The sequence below is a fragment of the Peromyscus eremicus genome, chromosome 6, assembly GCF_949786415.1.
Source record: "Peromyscus eremicus chromosome 6, PerEre_H2_v1, whole genome shotgun sequence".
In the NCBI taxonomy this organism is placed as follows: Eukaryota; Metazoa; Chordata; class Mammalia; order Rodentia; family Cricetidae; genus Peromyscus; species Peromyscus eremicus.
In genome coordinates this window covers 127,369,837-127,392,912 of record NC_081421.1, presented here as the reverse complement: position 1 = coordinate 127,392,912, position 23,076 = coordinate 127,369,837, and the positions used below count along the sequence as shown (strand labels likewise).

The window sequence follows — 23,076 nt, the reverse complement described above, 5'->3', positions numbered from 1 at the left end:
CTGTGCTTACCCAATTCATGTGCATTTTCCAAATAACTAGGAATGGTGCATGCAGAGACCATTATAGGACTGTGTGTGAAGTGACAAATTGTAGAGTCTGAGAAAATGCTGAAGAAAGACCCCATACTCAAATAGTATGTAAGAGCAAAGAGTGTTTATTATACCAGCATATGCAGGGTTATTCACCTGTACAAAATGGCAATGACCCTAAGCAGAGCATTCAGGCTCCTTTTAAGCACAGCTAAGGGAGTTTTAGGGACAATTAGATCATCTCATACATACTTGGTTAAGCAAGTAGCAGTTACACTAGTTTACTTTAAACTGGTTGAGGCTTAGTTTTATTATTTTGGACATACTTGCACAAGCTAGGGCAAGTCCAGATGTATCTCAGAAGAGGGCTGCAGGATTTGTCTTTGAGACACTGTAAGCCTTACTTAGGCCTTGTATTTGTTCTCTCCCTCATCCCTGAATGCAAGGGTATTGTGGATAAATGGCCCTTTGTTGGGAGAGACACCTGTTTGGCCCTTCTCAGAGAACTGAAACTAAATTCACTTGTGAATGAGAGTTTAACCCCATTCAGGATAGCTAGGAATGGCATGTAGGGGGACCCTTCTGGGACTGTGTGGTGGCTGAAGAAAAAGGACATATACATGATAAACATGCACATCTGTAAACAAGGTTGATGCTAAACCTGTCCCTTCCAGGTATTTGCAGGTGTGCTCATATTTCCAGCCTTTTGCATGCAATATAGTGTTTTCTCTCAATAGTAAACGGGAGGGATGGAGTGGGGAGGTGACTCAAGGGCTAACTCTCCTGAAGTGTGTTATCTGAGGGGCATTCACCTGTTTTGTGTCCTCTCCTAGCTCTTAATCTATGGCAGTTTCTTCACCATGCTTCCCTGAATCCAAGGCAGCAAAGACCAGATGTCTCAGATTCATAAAGAACAAAAAGTCCAATTGTTACACATTTAAATATTATTTATCTGGATGAATTATTGAAAACTTTTCTTAAGAATTTGCTTCTGTTTTCATGTCCTAGCTGAAGTAAAATCTTTTCTGTACATTTTTAAAGGTATTTATTTTTTTCTACATTTATTCTTCTGTTTTTGTGTGTTTCTGTGTGCACACATAGGCATGCTCATGTGGATATCATAGACCAGTTTTCAGCACCCAGCTCTCTCCTTCCACCATGTGGGTCCATGTGGGATCTGATTTAGATCCTTGGAGTAGGCAGTGAGTGCCTTTCACAGATGAGCCAGCTGTGGCCATTTGTGAAGCATCTTAAGTTGAGGAGAGCACCAGGACACCAGCAGATTTTCTCCAGTAACCTTAAACTTCCATTTATTTCCATCCCTCCCTGTGGCTATCAACTGTGGTGCTGATCCCTCCGCTGGTGGCTCTCAGAGGGGTTATGCTTGCTAGGAGGGAGTCATTTGGCAGTAACTGGACTCTGACTGGTATTTGAAACTCAAGGGCTTGATGCTCCTCAGATAAGATAGAAAAAGACTATGAACACTCTTGAAGATGCAGGAGACCCCCCAAAATAATCACAGAACCTGAGAAGCTTTGAATAGCCATTCTGTGTGCTTGAGCATTCCCCAACACCTGGGGTCTCATTAAGATGATCAAGGAGTGTGTCTCCCTAATGGCTTAAAGCCGGAGGTCAGCAGGGAGGAGTGAGATTGAAACTGAAGCCATGGTGCCTACAAAACAACATTAGCTGGGACCATGACCTTTAAGCCAGCATCAGTTATGGGTTTCAGTGAATAAAAAGCATTTTTCAACTATGTGGAATTCACCTCAAAAATTTCTAAAAACTGTTCCATGGATTAAAAAAAAAAAAAGAAAAAGAAAAAAAACTACACTTTTAAATTCTAACTAAAATATCTACTCTAAATACAAAACTGAAAATAACCTACTATGTTAAATGCATTGGCATGCATATTAGATACATATTCACTTGTCATATTTTGTGTTTCATGAAAACAGTAGTGTCCTGGGAGCACTTCTGGAAGGTCCCTAACAGTAGAATGTTCTTCTGCTGACTTCAAGGCTTTGGTTTTCACTCTTACCCATGTTTAAATTGCTTTCTACTTTTTTTTTTTGTATCATGTAACATGAATCAACAAGACAAAATAAAAGGTTCTAAGAAGAGGTTCCAGCATGTCCAACTTCCCACAGTGTTGTTTGTTAGTGTTTACCAACTTGATACAATGACTATCAGAAAATTACAAAGTCCCATGAAGCATTGTGTGCTCTAACCCATGACTGACCAAGTTCACCTCATCAGAAATCTGGCAATGCCTAGGTGCTGCAGATGGCTGTGAAGTGATGGCATCCCAGAGCAATCGCTGCAGAGACCAGAGTTCCAGTCAAAACAACACCCCATTGGGTCAGACCGTCTACAGTCCCTGTCTTCCCTCATAATACAGAGGAAACGTATTTATTAGGTATAAAAATTGTGTGACATCTGAAGTCGTAGTTTGGGGACCATTAAGCCATCACCTTAACTATGGTTCTAGTCTGTACTATTGTATTTAAACGCTGCATTTCAAAACTAGTTTCATCCAAGAGGAGACCAAAAGTGTTTACTCTTCAGTTACTTATTTTATCATTCAGACAGACTGTATTAAACCTACCATGGAAAGGGATCATCCTTGTTTCCTCTTTACATCACAAATCTTTCCTTGGTCTCTGTTTGTTTATTCTTGAAACGGGGTCACAGGTACACTAACCTGGCTTCAAACTTGCTTTTTTGCTGAGGATGACTTTGAACTTTTAGTCCCCCTGCCTCCACCTCTAAGTGCCTGCATCAATACACCTTGTGCATGGACTTCCCACATGCAGATTAATCAGTCAACCCACTGAGCCACATCCCCAGGTTTTATCATTCTTTCTAAGGAAAAATCTTTGTCTCCATTCATAGAGCATTATCAGACTGTGACCACGAAACAGCCTAGTAAGCATCCTTGACAATAATGAAACACAAAGAACCCTATTCCTGTATGTGAGTCTGTCTTGGGCAAACCTGAAATATTGTGAGTCTATCCTGAACATTCACCTATTTTATTATTTTTATTTTTCATTCCTTCAAAACAATTATTCATACAATTATTTTAGTCAAAATATTTTAGTCATACAATTTTTCTTGGTACATGTGCTTCTATTTTAAAGGAAACTATTTATAAAATAGTTTTACTGAAAAGTTTTGAAATAACATGTAGACTGTTTTCCATGCACTGCGCAGTGGACTAAGAACCCAGACAACTTTTATCCTTTTATCCTCCAGAATCCCCAAGCCTCATCCCTGCTTTGTGGAAAACTGATTTTGAGAAGCCAAGTGAATGGCCTAAGGTCAGAACGTTTAGGAAGTGACAGTCTCTGCCTCTCTACACAGCAGCTAAATGCTAAAAAAATCTTACCCCACAAAAGGTATTTATGTGATAAACAGGTGTCCTCCATCCAAATCCTAGACTTGATTTCTACTGCTAAGCCTGGTTTGCCTGACAGATTTTTTTCTTTTAAATTCATACTTTCTGTTCACTTATTAAAGTGAGTCTGAGCTCAAACACATAACAATGAGCCAGACACTGACCTTCACAGGTGCAAAGCATGTGATACTAAGGAAGGAGTGGAAAAGAGGTCTGACTGCAGCCCATCTGTGAGGTGGCAGACAAGACTGAATCAAAAGCATTTACCATCGAGACACAGCATACATGCTTGCCCCAACACCTCTGTGAGGTTCTCTTTGAACCAACTGTCCCAGATGAAAGGCTCTGAGTCTACAGCCAGGAATGGTACAAAGTAATTGATGGAGTCAGAGGATGCTACATTGAATGAATTCTAATCTGAATTCAATAGAGCTTCATACTTGAGTACTCCACCATAATGGGAGGGAATCAGTGAAGTTCCTAAAAGATGGCATTTATGAACACATTGAGTAATTATTGTCTGTTCTAAAAAGTAAAAGAATTAAAAACAGCCTAGAAGAAAATCATGTCTTGTGTATTTTGAAAATGAAGATTTAAGTAGAAGTTTAAAAATAAAATGTTTGGCCATGTCAACACAAATCTTCCTGAAAGATTTGAGATATGATTGTAAGATGATTTTTTTCTGTATCCTATAATGAGATGCAGTTTAGAAGGATCACCAACATGGTATGAAAATATCATTGTAATGTTTTAAGTCAAGAAAGAAAAGGGTATATATTATTTATAATTTGCATTTGTATATGTTATATAAAATATATAGTTAATTTATATTACCAAGGGTGTGAAAAGTCAATGGGAGTGTTTATAATCTGAGAGTAAAGAGAAGACTAGAGAATGGGCTAGTCTCCGGTTAGTCGTAAGGTGAGAATCAAGAAATGTATACCCTTCTACACATTTATATCCATGTTCATTAAAATTCACTATGAACTTCAGAGCACAAATACTGAGGATCCTATATTGCATGTTATACACATTTCACATTTATGTTCTTAAATTTAAAAATTATAGGCAAATATTCAAATGTATATATAATCATATTTCTCTATCTTATGACTATTGAAGATATACTTCTCAGTTAAAAATCCAACACAAAATGTGTTTGTTAAAAGTATGTATTTATTCAGCTATATCTGGCAAAATGAATATTCAACATTGTCGTATTAAATGTGGAGAAGTCCTACAATTAAACATTTTCTTTTCTGAAATTTAACTTTTTCTCTCAATAAAATTTCATCGGCCACAGATAATGTGACAAGCATAAAATCATGCCTGGCGCAAAGCATGCTGGTCTTTGTGGTGACCTAAACAGCAGGAAGAGCCAGGCAGGGAGCCAATGGGAAATAATATGCCTGTGATCTACCTGGCTGATACATGGAGAGTACCCAAGGAAAGCCACTGATGCTACTTAAACAGGGTTGGCGCACAGCCCAGGCTGGCCTAGAACTGCTGACCCTCCTGCCTTGGCCTCTCCAGTGCTGAGTCATGAGTGTGATCCTCCTGCCTCAGCCTCTCCAGTGCTGGGTCTTACTAGGTTCTTTTGCAGCACTAAGTGTCCGGCTGTAGCTGGGGTCAGACTACCCTGCCCCATTGGTTGTTATCAACCTTGCGTTCTCTGCTTCTTTGGTTTCCTGTTGCTGTCAGTTTACCTGACAGCTCACACACTCTCTGATGACAAGATGATTTTCACATTTGCCTTTCCCTGATTTCCAGTGATCTTCTATAATGCCTCCATATGCTTTGTCCTCAAGAACATTAATTATTACAATTAATAAACCCTGACTATCACCTTCCCCCAAAGAACATCAGGCATGCAGTCTCCTCTATTGTAAGCCTCAAATATAAAAGGACATTTTAATTAATCATCATGAAAATGATATTTATTTAAGGAGAATTATTTTAATGTAACAATATCCAAAGTTGTCCCTACAAGTTTTTAAGTTACATTTTGAAAGATTAGATGATCTAGTAGGACAGTTATTCAAAAGTAAGTCACTGCACCCAAACTATAAATACATTATTTTCAATTAAACGTATAAATGTATGTTCACATGCCAGCTATAAATGATCTGGTAATATCTCTTAGTAAATAAGACTGTGGGTGAAATCATGCACTATCTTCCTTGTACTATGGAAAAACCTGCACTGTCCTCCTTGTACAGAAGACACCTTCCACCAGGTTTTATCCCCAGATGAAGAGCTACAGGCAAACAATGGCTCTCTCTCTCTCTCTCTCTCTCTCTCTCTCTCTCTCTCTCTCTCTCTCTCTCTCTCTCTCTCTCTCTGTGTGTGTGTGTGTGTGTGTGTGTGTGTGTGTGTGTGTGTGTGTGTGTGTACCAGTAACAGTTCTAGAGGAGAAAGATAGTGGGGGCACTGAAGGAGTCAGAGGGGGAAAGGGAGGGATGGGCATGATGAAAACCAATTTTAATGATATTAACAAAAGAATAGGTGTACAGTTTCCATTCTTCAAAGAGAACTGAAAGCTGTTGCTTTAAAAGTGATCCAAGTTCAGAGTGCAATTAGATTGTAATTATTTTCCTATAAACATTTTAGTCACTATACCCACATCTACTCAGACATCTGTATCGATTTCTTTTGCTGAGTATCTTCAAGGAATTACACTTTATCTTTGCAGCCACATCTTTCTCAACATACTCAAATGTTCATGGAATAACCTTAGCGTTCAACTCACAGAAGCAGGAGGTCAAGGGCCCACTGAAGGGATGCTCACTTGCCTGCTTTAGGTACCATCAGAATTGTTAATAGGAAATAGAAAACAGTGGATCAAATATACGGTTGTTCTCAAGACATCTTTGGTTCTTGTTTGTCTTGTTTGGTCTGTTGTTTTGTATTGGTATCATACAGATAGGTTAGTGTTTTATAGATGGAAAATATTTTAAACATCCTTCAACAGAAGAATGGTCAAGAAAATGTGTCATGTGTCTACAATGAAGTTCTATCTATCTGCAAGGAGGAATGTCATTTGCAAGAAAATGCACAGAACTGGAAATCAGCACAGGAAAGGTAACTGATGCTCTCACAGACACAGCAATATAGCGATCATTTGTCTGTCATCTATCCATCTAGCTACATACCTATGTCTCTACCCACCTATATCTACATATACACGGAAGTAGATGGGTGCTATAAGGGAAGAAGCCAAGGTCTGAATGGAAGAAGAGAGGGGAATGAGGGAGAAGTGTAAAGATTAGATCATATTTCACTCACATGCAGAACATTGATCCACACATGTGTGTGACGTGAAACAAGACGCTGGTTAAAGGGAAGAAGGGGGAACAGTGAGAGGAAAAAAGTGGGGACAGTGAGAACAAGTTGTACCAACGCTAACATGAGTAAGCAAGATGAGCTTTGACCATTTAAGTGTGTATTATTCTTTCATAAACCCTTGCCCTGTTTTATTATAAACATGTGATATTTAAATAAGACATCACAAACATATAACTTTAAAATTAAAAATTCAATAGTATGAAGGAACTATTAGGATTTCAAATTCACAATTAATGAGACATAAACCGGATCTCTCCACATCCACTTTCATGTGTTTATCTGCAGTTGGCTAATGAATAGTGAAGGGCTTCATACAGAAGGTTGTTGAAAATACAAAAAAAGAGTTGAAAAGGATCAAAAATATTTTAATAATTGTGTCACTTTTGTGTGTGAGTATCCTAAAATTCATGATAATTATTCAAGTAGAATATATATGCAAACTAGTCATCACAGAGTTTAAATAGCATGGATTAATTGAACAATATACTGAGTTTCACTGTGGCATCATTATGAATGCACAGAACATGCTTGCACCAATTTATTTTAATTATAACTTATGTCCTACTCAGATTTATAAAATTTTGGCAATTAGAGTGCTTTCTCATCAATAATTATTTAAATTTCAATATTTTATTTCTTACAAAAGTCTCTTCAACATAAAAAATAGTAAATTATAGCAAAGGTCAGCTCTTCTAAAGCCGAGGAACAGCAATATAGCACTGCATACATGCTTGTTCTTCATGAGGACTATATGGCAAGTGTACAGTTGGGGCTGGAGAGACAGCTCAGCAGTTAAGATTGCTTGCTGCTCTTCCAGAAGATGAGAGTATGGTTCCCAGCACTCATACCTACTTCTCATAATGCCCTACAACTCCAGCTGCAGAAGATATGACACTCTTCTGGACTCTTCAAGCACCTAAAATCATGTGCCTATACCCACTTTTAAGTTTGCATGCACTCTTGCAAACATACATACAATTTTAAAATAACACCAATAAATCATCAAGATTGAATCTCCATTTTTCTACAATCATTAACTGCCTATAGCTCTTCACCTATGCATGGGCCTTATAATATACATATGGATATATATGGAACAATATTTATTAAATAAAAAGAGGTAACTGATTTGATAGGGAATGGAGAAAGAGTGGAAGAATTTGGAGGGAGGAATGAAGCAAGTATGGTAGTCATGTATGAAATAATCCAAAAATGTAAATAAAAAATCATAACACCAGAAATGCAGAATTTATTATAAAGTACTATGATGAAAAAATTTTAAGTATCCAATTTTACTTCTTCACTAAATCATTTAAAACATACATGTGTATATGTACATGTGTGTGCACATGCCACCACTTCCTTCTAAATGAAATGTTTATATTAGTACCATAAAGTAATATGTATTTGCATGTTAGGTTTTTTAGGCTCTATTCCTGCTAGCATCTCCAGCAATCATCTAATCATGCAGGACTTAAGAGAGCTGTTTGCCTGTTTGACTACCAGCTTATTTGCTGACCAAATGAAGATAATTTAAAATAGATAACAAATTGAATCTTTCATTAAGAAGAGAGTTTTGTCATTCTTTAATTTTAATTAGTTTTGTGGTTATAATGTGCATTTCCACTTAATCTTCGAACACATCCAACTTCCTCCTTTGCATTTTTCTCTAAGGGAATTGCTTGAGATGCAAATGCCAGTTTTAATTGGACAACTAAGAATTAATTTCCATCCTGCAGCATGTCACTGCTTGCTGTTCAACAACAAGTCAGGGGTTAAGAGTGGTTCAAACATTCAAGGAAATTCAAAGCAATCAATCACAGAATTGTTTATAGACTGTCTTACAGAATAGCAGTACATATTGCAGGGCACCCAAACTAGAATTTTCCTTGTCTTTGAAACCAAACTAAGGACATTTTGTCTCTCAAGCCACTAAAACACTTAGTATTAAAATGTCAATCAGAAACATGCAAAAAAAATGTAAAATCCACAATGAGATGTCTTTTGAATGTTATGAATTTGAAAGTAATTTTCTTAGGTTACAGGAAATACACATGGTAAGACCATGGCATTTCATATTACTCAAGTTAATTTTTCCTTCTAGAATGCATTTGATCAATCCTTTTAAATACGAACTTACATTTCCCTTCTTATAGGTTATATCTTATTTTATGACCCTTACTCAACAAGGTAGAAATATGATCTGATTCTAGGCAATTTATTACTAAACTAAGCCAGAAATAATGGCACATTCCTATAATTCCCACACTTGGGAGGTTGACGCCAGAGTATCAGAGAGAGGTAAGGTCTCTGATATAGATATAATCTATATTATAGACAGATATAATCTCAACAAACAAACATGCAAACTAAAAGAAAAGATGCAATTTTATCAAAAGCTGAGAAGGCTCTTATTTACCACTGAGTAAACAGTGCATTGATACTTCTTGGGATCATCCTTGACAAGTACAATTCGAATCTCTGTTGCTGTGCCCTAAGAATTTTATTGACATTAAAATTTTATTTTACATTGGAAGGAAATTTAAAAAGAAGGTTTTTATGAAAGATGATGTGTGACCTACAGAATACCAGAATTAACCAGAAATTTGGAGACATGCATTCTGAATGCATCTGTGTAAAAATAATGAAAATCGGTAACAATACATTTAAAATGCACTTGTCCTAAGTACATAGAATCTCAAACATATGTGTTATAAGATGTATCCTGAAACTACTGAGCAAAACACGTCTGTTTAGGTTTCTTGGCAGTAGGTCAGGGGACATCTTTCCAGGCTTGTAGTACATGCCTGAAACCTCTGCAGATAAAGAAAAAACAATGTATTTAAGAGTTGTTACTCTGAGTTTTCAGACTACAAAGTGGATTATATAGTATACAGGGTGGATTCACTGAAACAAAGGAGCAGGACTGTGTGAAAGGTCATGACTCTATGCAGAAGGGTGCAGTTTAAAACCTGTGAATTGCTCACTTCTGGAACTATTCATTAATGTTATTGAACAGCCATTGATCATATGTAGCTAAAGCACTTAAAGTTGTAGAGTAGGGGTTCCTAATGGATGGCCTTCTCTATTATTGTTCTAAGCATAGAACAATGACATGACCCAAATCTGGGTTTTGATTGCTGTCAGTTAAATCAACACCAATGAGGGTTTATTTGTTAAAATCATGATGGTCTACATTTATTCATTGTTCATTTGGGGCCAGGTATGATGCTAAGGTATTTATAAATGTTTTCTATTTTTGTAATATATAGGTTAGAGGCTATCATTAATCCATTTTACAGTAAGGTAAAAAAATGTTAATCCATTTTCCAAGACTTTAAAAAAATTTCAAAGAAATATTCAGCTGTTTTTAAGGGTTATATCTCAACTATGTATGAAGAAGTAGCTGGAAATAGACAATGAATTCATTGAAGGTTTGATTAGTGATATGAAATATCACAATATTCTTAAATAAAGGAAGAAAAGAAGAATGGACATATTAACATGAAAACATTATCAGGAATTGACATTGTGAAATAATAATATTATTATCAAAATTAAATGAGCACTGTTGCTTAAAGTTAAATTGACACAGAAAAGGCTAAATACCGTCTGCCACAAACCACGTAAAGTGTGTCCTAAATATGAAAAGACATTTTAGAAATGTCAGAAACTCAACTAACCAACTACAGGGAGTAGGAAGAGAATACTTTTCATTGCTCAGAAGAGTACAGAACTACAGTGACAAAGGTATGTGCTTGCTATTTCAGTGAACTATTGTTTGCCCAAGAATTGCAAATTCATTTGCTTGGTAGTTCAAGGAAGCATGGGATGCAATCTGTGAGATCCGCCTTATACTAACCATTATCCTAACCAGGAAGAAAGATGTTGTATGTGGACAGGGTAAGTGCAAGGTTTTAGAAGTGCATCTCACTGGCAGATTTTAGTGTTAACAGAAGAAATAATGAGGATGCAAACAGACTCTTCACAGACCTTCAGAACAGTTCACAGACTGGAGACAAATTTCTTTGGAATACATGGAAAAAGTTAACAACAGGGCATGTGAAGGTACATCCTCCCAGATACAGAACAAAATGAGCCCCAAAAATGGAAATATGACAATAGCAAGGTCACCACATGTCCAAAGGCCTCTGCTCATCTCACTAGCAAAGAGAAGCCTCGGCTGTAAGAGCGCTAAACATCATGAATTACCACAACGCAGATATCACACCAAAGATAAAAACAGATTGTTCCCTCTGTACATCCCAGGATCAGTTAACATAAATGTTGAATATTGGGGAATGAATGTCTTAAAGAATATGTGACCTATGAAATAAGTATTAAATGGGTACAAAAATAGATGGCCAGATGAAGAAATTAGATACTGATGTGTGATTCTGTTGAAAGTTTGCAACTATTTAGCTTTGAACACCCACACACCATCATACGAAAATGATAGAATAAACATAAAAAGGAAGAGTGGAAGAATGCAGAAAGAAAAGATATAGAGTTGAACTTGGAAAGACTGGGAATGTTCTTAAGTAATTTGAGATTTTTGGACAGGACTTTGGACCCACAGTGCCTTGGCTCTGCAAGATAGCATGTATTAAGACATCGTGCTCCTCTTAGATGCCATGTAGTCTGCAATAAGTAGACATGGAAATATAGTATGTGACAAATATCCCCAATATAATAAAATCTGAAAAAAAAAAACAAGTTTCATTTGGTCAATTTAAACAATGAACATTTTTTTCACTAGGTACTAGAAAAAGCATGTTTGTTTGATGGACATAGCAGCTCGACATAGAACTTTGTAAACTATTATGCACATGCTAAATGAAGCCAATGTAGTCAGGTTTTATAGATCCAAGATATTGTTTTACCTCTTCATCTGTTGTAAAATCTCACAGTGTTCCAACCTGAGATGCCTTCCACAATGATCCAGTTGTTGTGAGTGCTACCAGAATCAGCTTTCAAAGAATTGGAACCTGGCATCTACATCACATAGAGGCTGCTTCTCCTTCAGAAACTGAGCACAGATTTTGGAGCTCCACCAGCCAAAGATGAAGCCCAGCTTGGGCAATTACTTCCCAAGAGTACCTCTAGAATATTCCTTAGCATCTCTGTGATGCTTTTCCACACTGTAAAGCAGAAGCGGATGCTTTTGCAATGATGTGTTGAAGTTTCTAATATATAGCAGTAACTAATATGTATAAGAAAAATTGAATACTGGTATCTGTTAGAGGAGCATCCCACTATATATATTTATATGGAGATGTGGCTCAGAGGTTAAGAGCACTGACTGCCTTTCCAGCTCACAACTGTCTGTAACTCCATTTCTAAAAGAATTTGGTGCCCTCTTTTGGACTCTGGGGTCACTGCACACAGAAGGAGCGCAGACATACATGCAGGCAAAATACCTGCCCAAATAAATAAATAAATCTCAAAAAATTTAACTTAAATGTTATATACAATGCCCTTTTTGTAAACATATACCACCAGAACAGTCACTGATGACAGTCCAAAAGAAAATATTTTAAAAATAAACATAAGCAGATCTATAACTTGAAAGAAAGATATGTACCTAAATGAAAAACATGAATTCATAAATGTAATGTATGGCACATACCTCACTTGATCAAAAGGGGAATGTAGACTTTGGATAATGTATATTATTTAATTAATTCATTTCCTCTCACCATAGCTCTAAACAGCACAATTGCCAAGCTTCATTTTATGTCATTTCAAATGACTTAAATTTTAATTAGTATGATTTTAAACAAATTAAAATACAGATTGTATTTTCCCCTTTCATTTCTTTCTCCATTCTTTCTACAACTCTCATTGCTTTTCTTCACACTGTATTCAGAGTACAGACATGAGCAATGGACAAAAGCTGTGCTTAGCAGCAGAGCTAACAACTTTAAACAAATGATCAATCATTCAAATTATTAATTTTGAACAAGATTCCATGTAAATCAAATATATTTTCCTATGAGAAATATTGTGTCCATAAGATCAAAGAACTGTGACTTTTAATATCCCATTGAAGGAGTATTGTTTGTCAGGACATACAAGCATAGCATTTTATTGGGCCCTTTTACTTTAAATAATTATTTATTTAGAAAGGGGAATGTTATGACAGACACACTTGCAGGCAACACCAGCTATAGCATCACAATTTAAGGCCAAGTTCATTTTATGTCTCCCTTTATCCCATGTCCTTTCCTTAGCCCTGGTGCTCTGAAGCAAATCCAAGACCTCACACAATTTCACCAAGACCATGTGACTTGATAACAGTTCCTGGATTGGAGTTCACAATAGAGCAAGAAGGCAGACAGAGGAAGAGGCTGACTGAGGCTGACCTATGCCTGTTTTCACTTTAAAGCCTCTGCCAACAAGAAAGAGACAATATGTTCATGTAGACAGCTAGCCTCCAGTTCCTATGGCTGTTCTTCGGGAAATGGGCTACTGATAGAGTTCTAAATGATATCTCTTAAGTCTTTTCACCATTATTAAATTCAACATAGCAGCACAAGAGAAAACTATTTCTGAGACAGGGTCCTTTCCCACAAAGTTGTACTGGACCACAATCTGTAAATGGTTCAAGGAAGTGTCTATAACTAAATGTTTTCTTTAAAAAATCAAAATACAAAACATAAAAAACAAAACAAACAAACAAACAGAAACTTCTCAGTCCTGGAAACTGAACAAGAACAATTTAGTTCTGGACTGAGAAGAGTTTAAAAAAAAAATCTTCCTTAAATTGAGCGAATTTACTAGCTATTTGGAAAGTACAGTGTGTTGGCTTTCATTCAAAAGTGCAACACTTAATGTTACCAACACTGCCAAGTTCCTTCTTTGCTCTCTCCTGCTTTCAGAGAAAGTGATTAAGACCAATTCCCCTGCCAGCTGGATGCTGGAGAACATCAAAGGTTCTCCATCAGGATGCAGAACTTGATGTGGATTGGAAAGCACGATGCTGATAGATAACCCCTTGGCATCATAATCAAAGCCTGTGACCACACTAAAACCCTATCAGCTCCTATCACTGCCTTGTGGTTTACAGAGAACTGCCAGCCTACCTCTGAGAAATGACTAGCATAATACTAAATGCTGGTATTTGGGGTGCATAGCTACTTTTCAGAACTGAGAACTACTCACCTATTACAGCAATCAAGTTGCTTTGCTTCTGTTATGTCTATTGATTTATTTAATTGTGGCCTTAGGGTAATGGAAGAACAAGTTCCATGAGTTGAGTTCAAAACCCACACACACACTTCTTAACTCTGAAGAGTTCCTGCCATCTGCCTGGTGTAGTGTGAGTGTAAGGATAATTCTTGTATGTGTGGTTAGTGATGGGGGACAAGGACAGCTCCTGCCGTGTGTGCAGTGTAGTGTTGAGTATAAGAAGGCCTCCTAGGTTACCCAAATCCCTGGGTCTTCTTCAGATTATAAATACCGCTTAAATATCTTAATAACTAGACCCCTATAATTTAAGAGTTTTTCTACTGAAATGCACCTTAGAAAATACATATTAAGTCTTGACAGCACATACACCCATCAAAGCACAAATGCATAGAGTTTACTAAAAATCAATTTGTTGTTATTATGCAAAGTGTCTTAATATATATCTTACATAAGCCATTTTATCTAAAATGTATAGTAAGCAATTCCACACACTTTTCTTCAGAATGCTCTTGTAGATTTTTCCTTGTAATTAAAAAATAATTCTGGAAAGTGCTATGCACGCTACAGGAGAGGAAAGTAAACATCAATCACTCAGCTTTGAAGCCAGCAAGCTACAATGATTACTGGCTTGAAAAGACACGTTGTTGATGCAACAGTGGTATGAACGTCTTGGACATGACCAGTCATTTCTTATTGCATTTAAGGCCCACTGCACAACATGAAACCCATACCTGGCAACACTATTGAGCCAAGAACCTATGGCTAGACATGGAGTAAGCACTAGGCAAGAATCTCCTACTATTACTTTGCTAAATGGGCATACCATCAAACAACCCCTAATGGCTTATTATTGCACCCATAGATTAGTGCATAACTCAACCCTCCTCAGAGAAATTTCTATTTGGTGATTAACACAGAGATTCACAATTGGACAAGACACAAGAATAGGATACTATAGAATGTACAGTCCTGTGTGGAACATGTACACCACCCTCTTCCTCTAAAAGGCCAGAGGTCCCTACAGAAGAAGGTACAGGAAGAGCCAGAAGTAATGGGTGACTACAAGGACACCACACCTTCTGGACACAGCAAGGCAACTGCACATATGAACTTCCGGTGATTGCGGCAGAACACTGTAACCCAAGACACACCAAATTCCAGCCTGAAGATAGAATCAGGCACACAATACCACCCCAACCTTAGAGACACTGGGAATTGTTAGTGTCCTGAAGAAAGAGAGTCTGTTTGTTTTCTCTAAAAGTGTAGTCCCTGGCGAGCTAACCATGCCCCAGTGGAAGACAACACAGATCGGAATATTTAGCAGCATAAACTGCTCTTGATATTGTGAAAGAAAGGATAAAAAAACCCACAAGGTTGTGTGTGTAAGAAAGAGGAGTGGATCTGGGGAGAGGTGTGGGATGGGAGTGAATGTGATCAAAAACATGTACAAACTCTAATAACTAAAAACAAATTATTTTAAAGATTCTGAATTTTAAAAGCTAACATCTGCTTATAAGAGAAAATGTGCAATATTTAATTTTCTGAGCCTGGGTTACCTCACTTAGGATGATTGTTTTATAGTTTTATCCATTTACCAGTGATTTCATGATTTTATTTTTCTTAACAGCTGGATAATATTCCATTTTGTAAATGTATCACATTTCCCTTATCTATTCATCAGTTGATGGACATATAGGCTCTTTCTAATTCCTTGCTATTATGAATAGAGCATCATTGAACATGGATGAACAAAAGTTGTTGAGGGAGGGCAAAGAACCCTTTGAGCATATGCCCAACAGCAGTATAGCTGGATATCAAACACTCTTCTCACCTTCCTGACTAACTGCTCATTGAATCCATAGTGGTTGTACAAGTTTGCACTCCCACCACCAATAAATGAGTGATTCCCTTTTACACATCCTCACCAGCCTGAGCTGTCACTTGTTTGATTCGATCTGGTTGGGTGTAAGATGACATCTCAAAGTAGTTTTGATTTGCATTTCCCTCATGATTAGGGATGTTGAACATTTCTTTAAGTGTTTATCAGCCATTTGCATTTCTTCCTTTGAGAACTCTTGTCTAGTGTTTTACTTCACTTTAATTGGGCTACTTGATTTCTAGATGTTCAGTTCCTTAGTTCTTTGTATAGTCTAGATATTAATCGTCTATCAGACATGTAGTTACTAAAGAAATTCCCTGACTTGTAGGTTGACAATTTTTTTGAATAATGTCATCCTTTGCCACACTGAAGATGGTCAGTTTCATGAGGTCCTAGTTGTTATTTGTTGGTCCTTGTGCCTGTGCTCCTGGTATTCTGCTCAGAAAGTCCTTCCTTGCACCAATGCACTCAAGGGTAGTCCTCATTTTCTTTTTTGTCAGACTCAGGGTGTCCAGCCTTATGTTGAAGTCCTTGATCATTTGGAGTTGAGATTCGTGCAGGGTGATAAGTAGGGAATGTATTTGCATTCTCTACGTGCAGCCAACCAGTTTGACCAGCATCATTTGTTGAAGATGCTGTCTTCCAGTGTGTATTTCTGGCTTCTTTATAAAAATCAGGTGTCTACATATGTGTTCATTTGTGTCTATGTCTTCATTTCCATTCCACCGATCAATATGTCTGTTTTTGTGTCAATACTGTGTTCTTTTTATTATTATAGTTCTGTAGTACAACTTGCTATCTGGGACAGTGATAACTCCAGCAGTTTTTGTTAATCCTTCAGCATTGTTTTAGCTTTTAAGCTTTAGATATGAATGTTTCAATCTGAATAACTACATAGGTTAGTTAGCTAGTAACACAGGGCCACAGATGACTGACACAAACCAGACTGTCACCATTCTGATACACTTTAAAAAACATAGTATTAATTCTTACTCCATAGAGTAAATGAATTATAAAAAAAGTATATTTATAATAAGTTCATTAATAGGCTTATATGCAAAAATTATACAACAGAAATAAATTCTTAACTAATTCGGTTGGTCCAAAATAATTACCTGGAGATTTTTAAAGGCACTCTATTGTTCTGTCACTAATATATTGTTTAAACTAATATGCCACGCAGTATGCCTAGCATCACCACAGAGGACACTCCACCACTGTTCAGTTCTGTGCTGGGGACCCATTTTCCCAGCTCATTAAACAATCTATTATCCCTGCAGCTCTGGTTCAACGTTGTTGTTGTGATACAACAGTGATCAAGAACAACTCAGGAGAAGAGGAGAAGACATTTGGCTTCCCAGTCGCAGTTCGTCACAGGACTCCAGGCAGGAACCTGGAGGCAGGAACTGAATGAGGCACAGACCAGGGAGGACTCTGACTACTGATGTTTCCACTGGCTTGCTCGGCTACCTTCCTTTACACCCCAGGCCCACCTGCCGAGGGGTGGCACTACCTAGTGTGGGCTGGCCCCTTTCTTATCAATTAGCAATCAAGTAAAATTGCCCACGAACATCCCCATGGGACAATCTGAGGGAGGTGATTCCTTCATGGGGGGTCCCTATTCCCAGTTGAGTCAAGTGAACAATTAAACCCAAATACGGCACCTTCATTCCTGAAGAAGAAATCAGCTGAAGAGCTTTGAAGTTATGTTTTTAAGGACTCTACCAAATCAGAACATAAACATTTACACAGCATCTAAATGTTATAAATTGGTGACCTCTGTACTGTGGGAGAATATGGTGCCTTGGTATACAGGAGGGACCCAGTTTACAAGGAGACATCCCAATCACCTTCCCAAAGGATGAGGTAATTGACTTTTATTTATTGGTGATTCCACATTCTCATACATAAATCACTTATTGTAACCAACAACATGCATTTCAAAGGAGACTACTTAATGTAGAATAAAAACAGCAAATGTGTTGGCCTACAGGAATAAATACTCAAGGCACCATTTCTAACTCTACTGGCAAGATTGTGTGGTATAGAGGGTATTTCTTTGGACCTTCTGCATAAGTGTGGTTCTGCAGAACTGTCTCCTGTGGAAGCACATACACAGTACACGTGCATGGCCTGCCCTTCTCATCAAAAGTCACAGTGTGCTACCTAGTGACTAACAGTCAAGTCCAGTGAATAGAATGGCTGAGTTGTGTTCACTTTGCTAAAAAGAATGTATCACTTATAAGGGAAGACGTTTCCCTTCCTTCCTTTGATTAAAGCATGAAAAACACAGAATAAGCTATTTTGAATTAATATAAGGAAAGTGTCTGAAAATGTACAAAATTCATGCAGAATGGTTGAAAGAGAAACAGACTGGGGAAAAAAGTTGAAAATGAAATGTGTTTTAAAACTATACAATTATGAAGAGGCTACAAATGAGGATTTCATGATGCTGTGTACTTAAGACCATGAGACATCTTCAGCCTGTTTACCCAACAACATTTCCTAAAGAATAAGAATAGAGCAATTGGTTGGGGTTTTAGTTATCACAGACACTGAACAATACTCTGACTTGTATGTAAACTTCAAAAGCATGCCCTGTTCTCCAGGTCCAGCAGCCCTGGGACCTAACGCATGGCCACTGACGTGTTTGCCTTGATTGTCCTCTGCTTCATCACCAAATGACACTATGGCTCAGATCTACCACAAACCACAAAGTGCAACCTGAAGGCTGGAGGAAAAGTATACCTCCTTCCCATTTACCAATTAACACATTTTGTTAGAAATAGAATGATGTAGGTAAATTTCGTAAGGATTGATGTCTATTTTGGCACAACTGATGTAAATGTATTTACATTTACAATATACTATGCAATATACAACTGCAATGTACTATGGAAGCCATGTGTTTTTTAAATCCAAAGTTTAGGTAAGAGTTACTCTGCTAAACACATGCATCATTAAAATCTGTACAAGAAGGTCCAAACAGTTCTACTGAAGGGTTCACAGAGTCTGCATTGCACAGCCTTCACTGGCCTGAAAAGGCAGAGGAAAGGCTGAGACCTTGGCAGATTATGTATAACTCATTGTATCTCCTGTAGGTAACCTAAATGGTGATCGTCATTTATAAGGTGACAGATGGTAGGAAGTGACAAGATGAATTCCTTTTGTGCTACAGCTCCACTCAAGGGAAGTTTCTTTTGTTTGTTTTTTTTTATTTATTTATTTATTTATTTATTTATTTATTTATTTATTTAGCGTTATTTTTGAAAAGGGACTCCCTGGCACTTTGGAGACAGAAGGGTATCAGCTGACCTTTGACCTTGTCCTTCATTAACAACCACAAGAACCAGCATTACTGACTGGCATGTTTGAACTGCCAGGCTTTAGCACTCCAAGATATTTGATAACTGTTACTTCACTATTCTCTTTCTATGAGATGCTTTGAGGAGTGTGCTGTGGTGGTATTGTGTTCCCCAAAATATTATGCACCCGAATAAACTTATCTGGGGTCAGAGACAGAATAGCCACTAGATACAAAGGCTAGAAAATGGTAGTACTCACACCTTTAATCCTAGCACTCCAGAGGTAGAAATCCCTCTGGATCTCTGTGAGTTCAAGGCCACATTGGAAATGGCCAGGCATGGTGACACACGACTTTAATCCCAGAAAGCCAGCCTTTAATCCCAGGGAGTGGTGGTAGAAAGCAGAAAGGTATATAAGACATGAGGACCAGAAACTAGAAGCATTTGGCTGGTTAAGCTTTCAGGCTTCTAGCAGCACAGTTTAGCTGAGAGTCATTCGAATATGAGGACACAGAGGCTTCCAGTCTGAGGAAACAGGACCAGCTGAGAAGCTGGCCTGGTGAGATTAGCTGTGGCTTGTTCTGTCTCTCTGACCATCCAGCATTTCACCCCAATAACTGGCCCCGGGTTTGACTTTATTAATAAGACTCTCTAAGATTCCTGCTACAGTGTGCTATGATAAAAATAGAATAGATCGTCACATTGTCCTATTAGGTGTTTCTTGGGTATTCAGTTCACACACTTTGATAAGAAGGGAGTGTGTGTTTGCAGGATAAAGTTCTGTTTTTCTAATGAGTTACAGATAGCAACAAGAATAATTTGAAATACATATCTTCCTGTGGATTTACTTCTAATGAAAACATGCCCCTCAAGTTGGCCCCATCTGCTGGTCCCCAAGGCTGCTGGTATCAGTTTATGAGCAAATCAATACCAGAGGCTGAAGAAATCATAGAACCCTGAGAGCAATACTCAACATTTTAATGAAGATGCAGTTTCCTGTAACTAAATAATAAATCATCCCCAAAACTTGTATAATCTAAAAGTTCAATAACTGGAGAATTCCAATAGTTATAAAATTAATATTAAAAAGTAAAGCAGATAAAATGTGCTTCAAGTGACAAAAAATGGTTTTGAAAATTGGTTAATATCAATGAGAAGTTTTGAGAGTCAAGAGTTCTGTAAAATATTATGAAGCTCAGGACATGTCATAAAATGGATGGGGTCTGAAGCTTGACAGTAAGCAAGGACCACACCAACTCAGCACGGTAGGCATTCTCCCCACAAGCCTGGAGCTCTACACTGTCAGAGTCTCCTGGAAGCTGAACATGATCCCCACACTTTAATCGACCATACCACTTATTAAATTGCTCATTAAGAAAGGAATTGTCAAGATATATCACCAGAATGTGAGTGACGATCAGATCCTTCAGGATGAAAATTGTGCTGCTTGCCACACGTTAGCCATTTGTTACTTCAAATAGAAATGTTTTAGTTGCCCTAATTTGAGATTGTATCTAATGTTGCTGCTCAAACTTCTAAAAGAAACCAACATCACAAGTAAAGGGAGGAGATTAATTTGCATCTGCTCCATGATAAAATGCCCATCACCTTTGTCAAAAATAAAAAGTTATTCTACTATGGTGTGATATCAGATTCACAACAAGAATAATATATTATTAAAACATGTTATTAACATGTATTAGAATTTATCTGTGAAATTGGCCTCAAGAGAATTTTAAAAGCTACAAATCATAGTCCAACTCACATTGTTAAATGCAAAACGTCACCCGTTAAGAGGAAATAGGTGCCGTTCTTTCCCACCTTCGACATGCATGGATTATACTGGCTCTGTGCAATCTGTACTCATAAGCAAACTACCACCCAGTGGAGAGAGTGAAGATCTTTCAGGAAGACTGGAGAAGCAAACCAACCCGGTGGGGGTGCCAGTGTAGGTGGGTCTATGGGAAGTGGAGGAAGAAGACCGGCAGTGAGCCCTGTTTAGTGCTAAGCACTACTGGTCATCAATTTATATCCAATGGGAAAGGAAATCTTTCCCAGGCACACTTGGCAGTGTGGCTTATGGGGAAAACCAGGCTAGGGTATCCTTTCATAGCAATCAGGCTGCTGTGAAGATTAGTGAAAATAAGGGGAAAGAAGAGGTGTAGCACTGAAGACAGAGGAGGGAAGTGGGGGCAGGGGTGCACGTGTGTGGTGAGTGTGGAGTGTGCACCTTTTAAATACCAAGGAAGAATCTGAACATGAAGTGGTCCTTACAGGATGGAAGTGCCAGTGTGTGAGAGGATGGGAGAGCTGAGAGGGAGTGTGCTCATAATATCGAGATTTATGAGGGTTTGGAAATGGTACTGGAACACGCATGTGGGTGTGACAGAAAAGTGCATGGGAGATGAGGCTCTATGTGAGAGTCTGGGAGGGGGATATAGGGCTGTGATGAGGACCCGGAATTGGGAAAGCTGGAGAAAGGGGTGAATCAGAAATGACAGTGGTAGAACTGAGAAGATGAGTGTGAAACAGTACAAACAAAACAGAACAGAATAGGGAGGAAGGAACAGGAGAGTGAAGTCAATGAGGGGTGAGTAGAGGGGAGTGGAGACATGGGAAAGGGAGAAACAAGGAAAGAAACCCGCTAAAAGAAAAGAAAGAGCGGAACTGGGAATATTTGGATCTTACTGTTCAAGCGAGAGGGAAAATAAATGGAGCTCGGAGCCAGCAGTTGGGAAAAGTCGCTTACGGAGTGAAGCAGAAACAAACCCTGTAAACTTGTCAGACTCCTGGAGTATCGCTGGCAGCAGAGCAGAGACCCATCTCGAAAGTGGCACCTGCCCCTCCTTCAAGCCCCACACTCCTCACCCGGACTGCCCAGAAAGTGTTTCCCTCCCTCCCCAGTCCAGCCAGCCCCCTGCCCCGGGGTCAGAGGAGCCCGGGAAGGGTCATTCGTGGGTAGCCAGAGGTGTGGTGTTTTGCTAGTGTGCAACAGCAGGATTCACGCCGGGTGTAAAGCAAGGCGGAGAGAGGCAAGGGGACAGAAAGACAGACTGAGGCAAGTGTGGAGAGGGCGCGCGGTCCCTACCTGAGCACCGCCGTGTCACCTTTCCTCACCAGCATGTTGTCCACGGCCGCCCAGGGGAAGTCCACGCTCTGCCCAGCCGGGAGGCAAGAGCACAGGCTCAGAAGCACCGTCGCCAGCCACTGGTTCGAGCAACAAGCGCCCTGCGCCAGGAGCACCATGTCCGTGCCTGCCAGGCTGCTCGCTCTCCGGCAGCGTCGGCTCCCACCCCCTGCTGCTGGCGAGGCTGCCCGGTAACCAGGCGGCGCGCCACACGAGATTTTTTTCCTCTTTTCCTTTTTCTGAGTGGGTGGGTGGGTTTCTTCTCTTTCTCGCCCCCTCCCTAGTTGTCGGGCGTAGTTTCCCTCTTTCCCCGGCCTCGCCTCCTTTCTGCTCGTCTGCAGCTCGCCTTCCCTCCCTCCCTCCCGCCCCCTGGCACCGCGCTCCACCTCCTCCGGGGCGCCTAGCCGCGTCCGGAGCGTGGCTAATCCCCGGCGGCCGCACACTGTCCTGCGAGGCGGCGAGCAGAGCGCGGGAGGCGGCGCAGGCAGCGCGGGGCGCAGCAGCGGCCGGCGGCCCCCGGGCTCGCGCGCGTTGCCAAGCGGCCGTTTCCGTAGCAACCCCGCCCGGGGATGGAGGACCAGGCAGGGAGGGGGGCCGAGAAGCGAAAGAGATAGATCAAAAAGAGGGAAAGAGAGGGACAGGGAAGCTAGGGGCGACGGGGGTTACGCCGAGGTCTGGTCCAGCTTCGCAGCACGAGCAAGAGAGCTGTGCGGGCTGCTGGGCTGGGAAGTCAGGGCATGGGGGCCCGGCCTGCCCTTCGGTGCGTTTAGCTCCCGGGGCCTCCCAGGGCCCCCGACTT

At 39.4% G+C, this 23,076-nt stretch overlaps 1 protein-coding gene across 1 annotated transcript in view; it reads right to left on the bottom strand.

Annotated features, from left to right (window-relative positions):
- The window catches only part of Negr1 (neuronal growth regulator 1), a 742,197-nt gene extending 719,576 nt beyond the window's left edge, over nt 1–22,621 (bottom strand). The window contains exon 1 of the mRNA XM_059266497.1: nt 22,239–22,621. Coding sequence (XP_059122480.1) covers nt 22,239–22,396 — 158 coding nt within the window. The 5' untranslated portion in view covers nt 22,397–22,621. The remainder of the gene's footprint in view (nt 1–22,238) is intronic.
- Between the last annotated feature and the right edge of the window lie 455 nt (nt 22,622–23,076).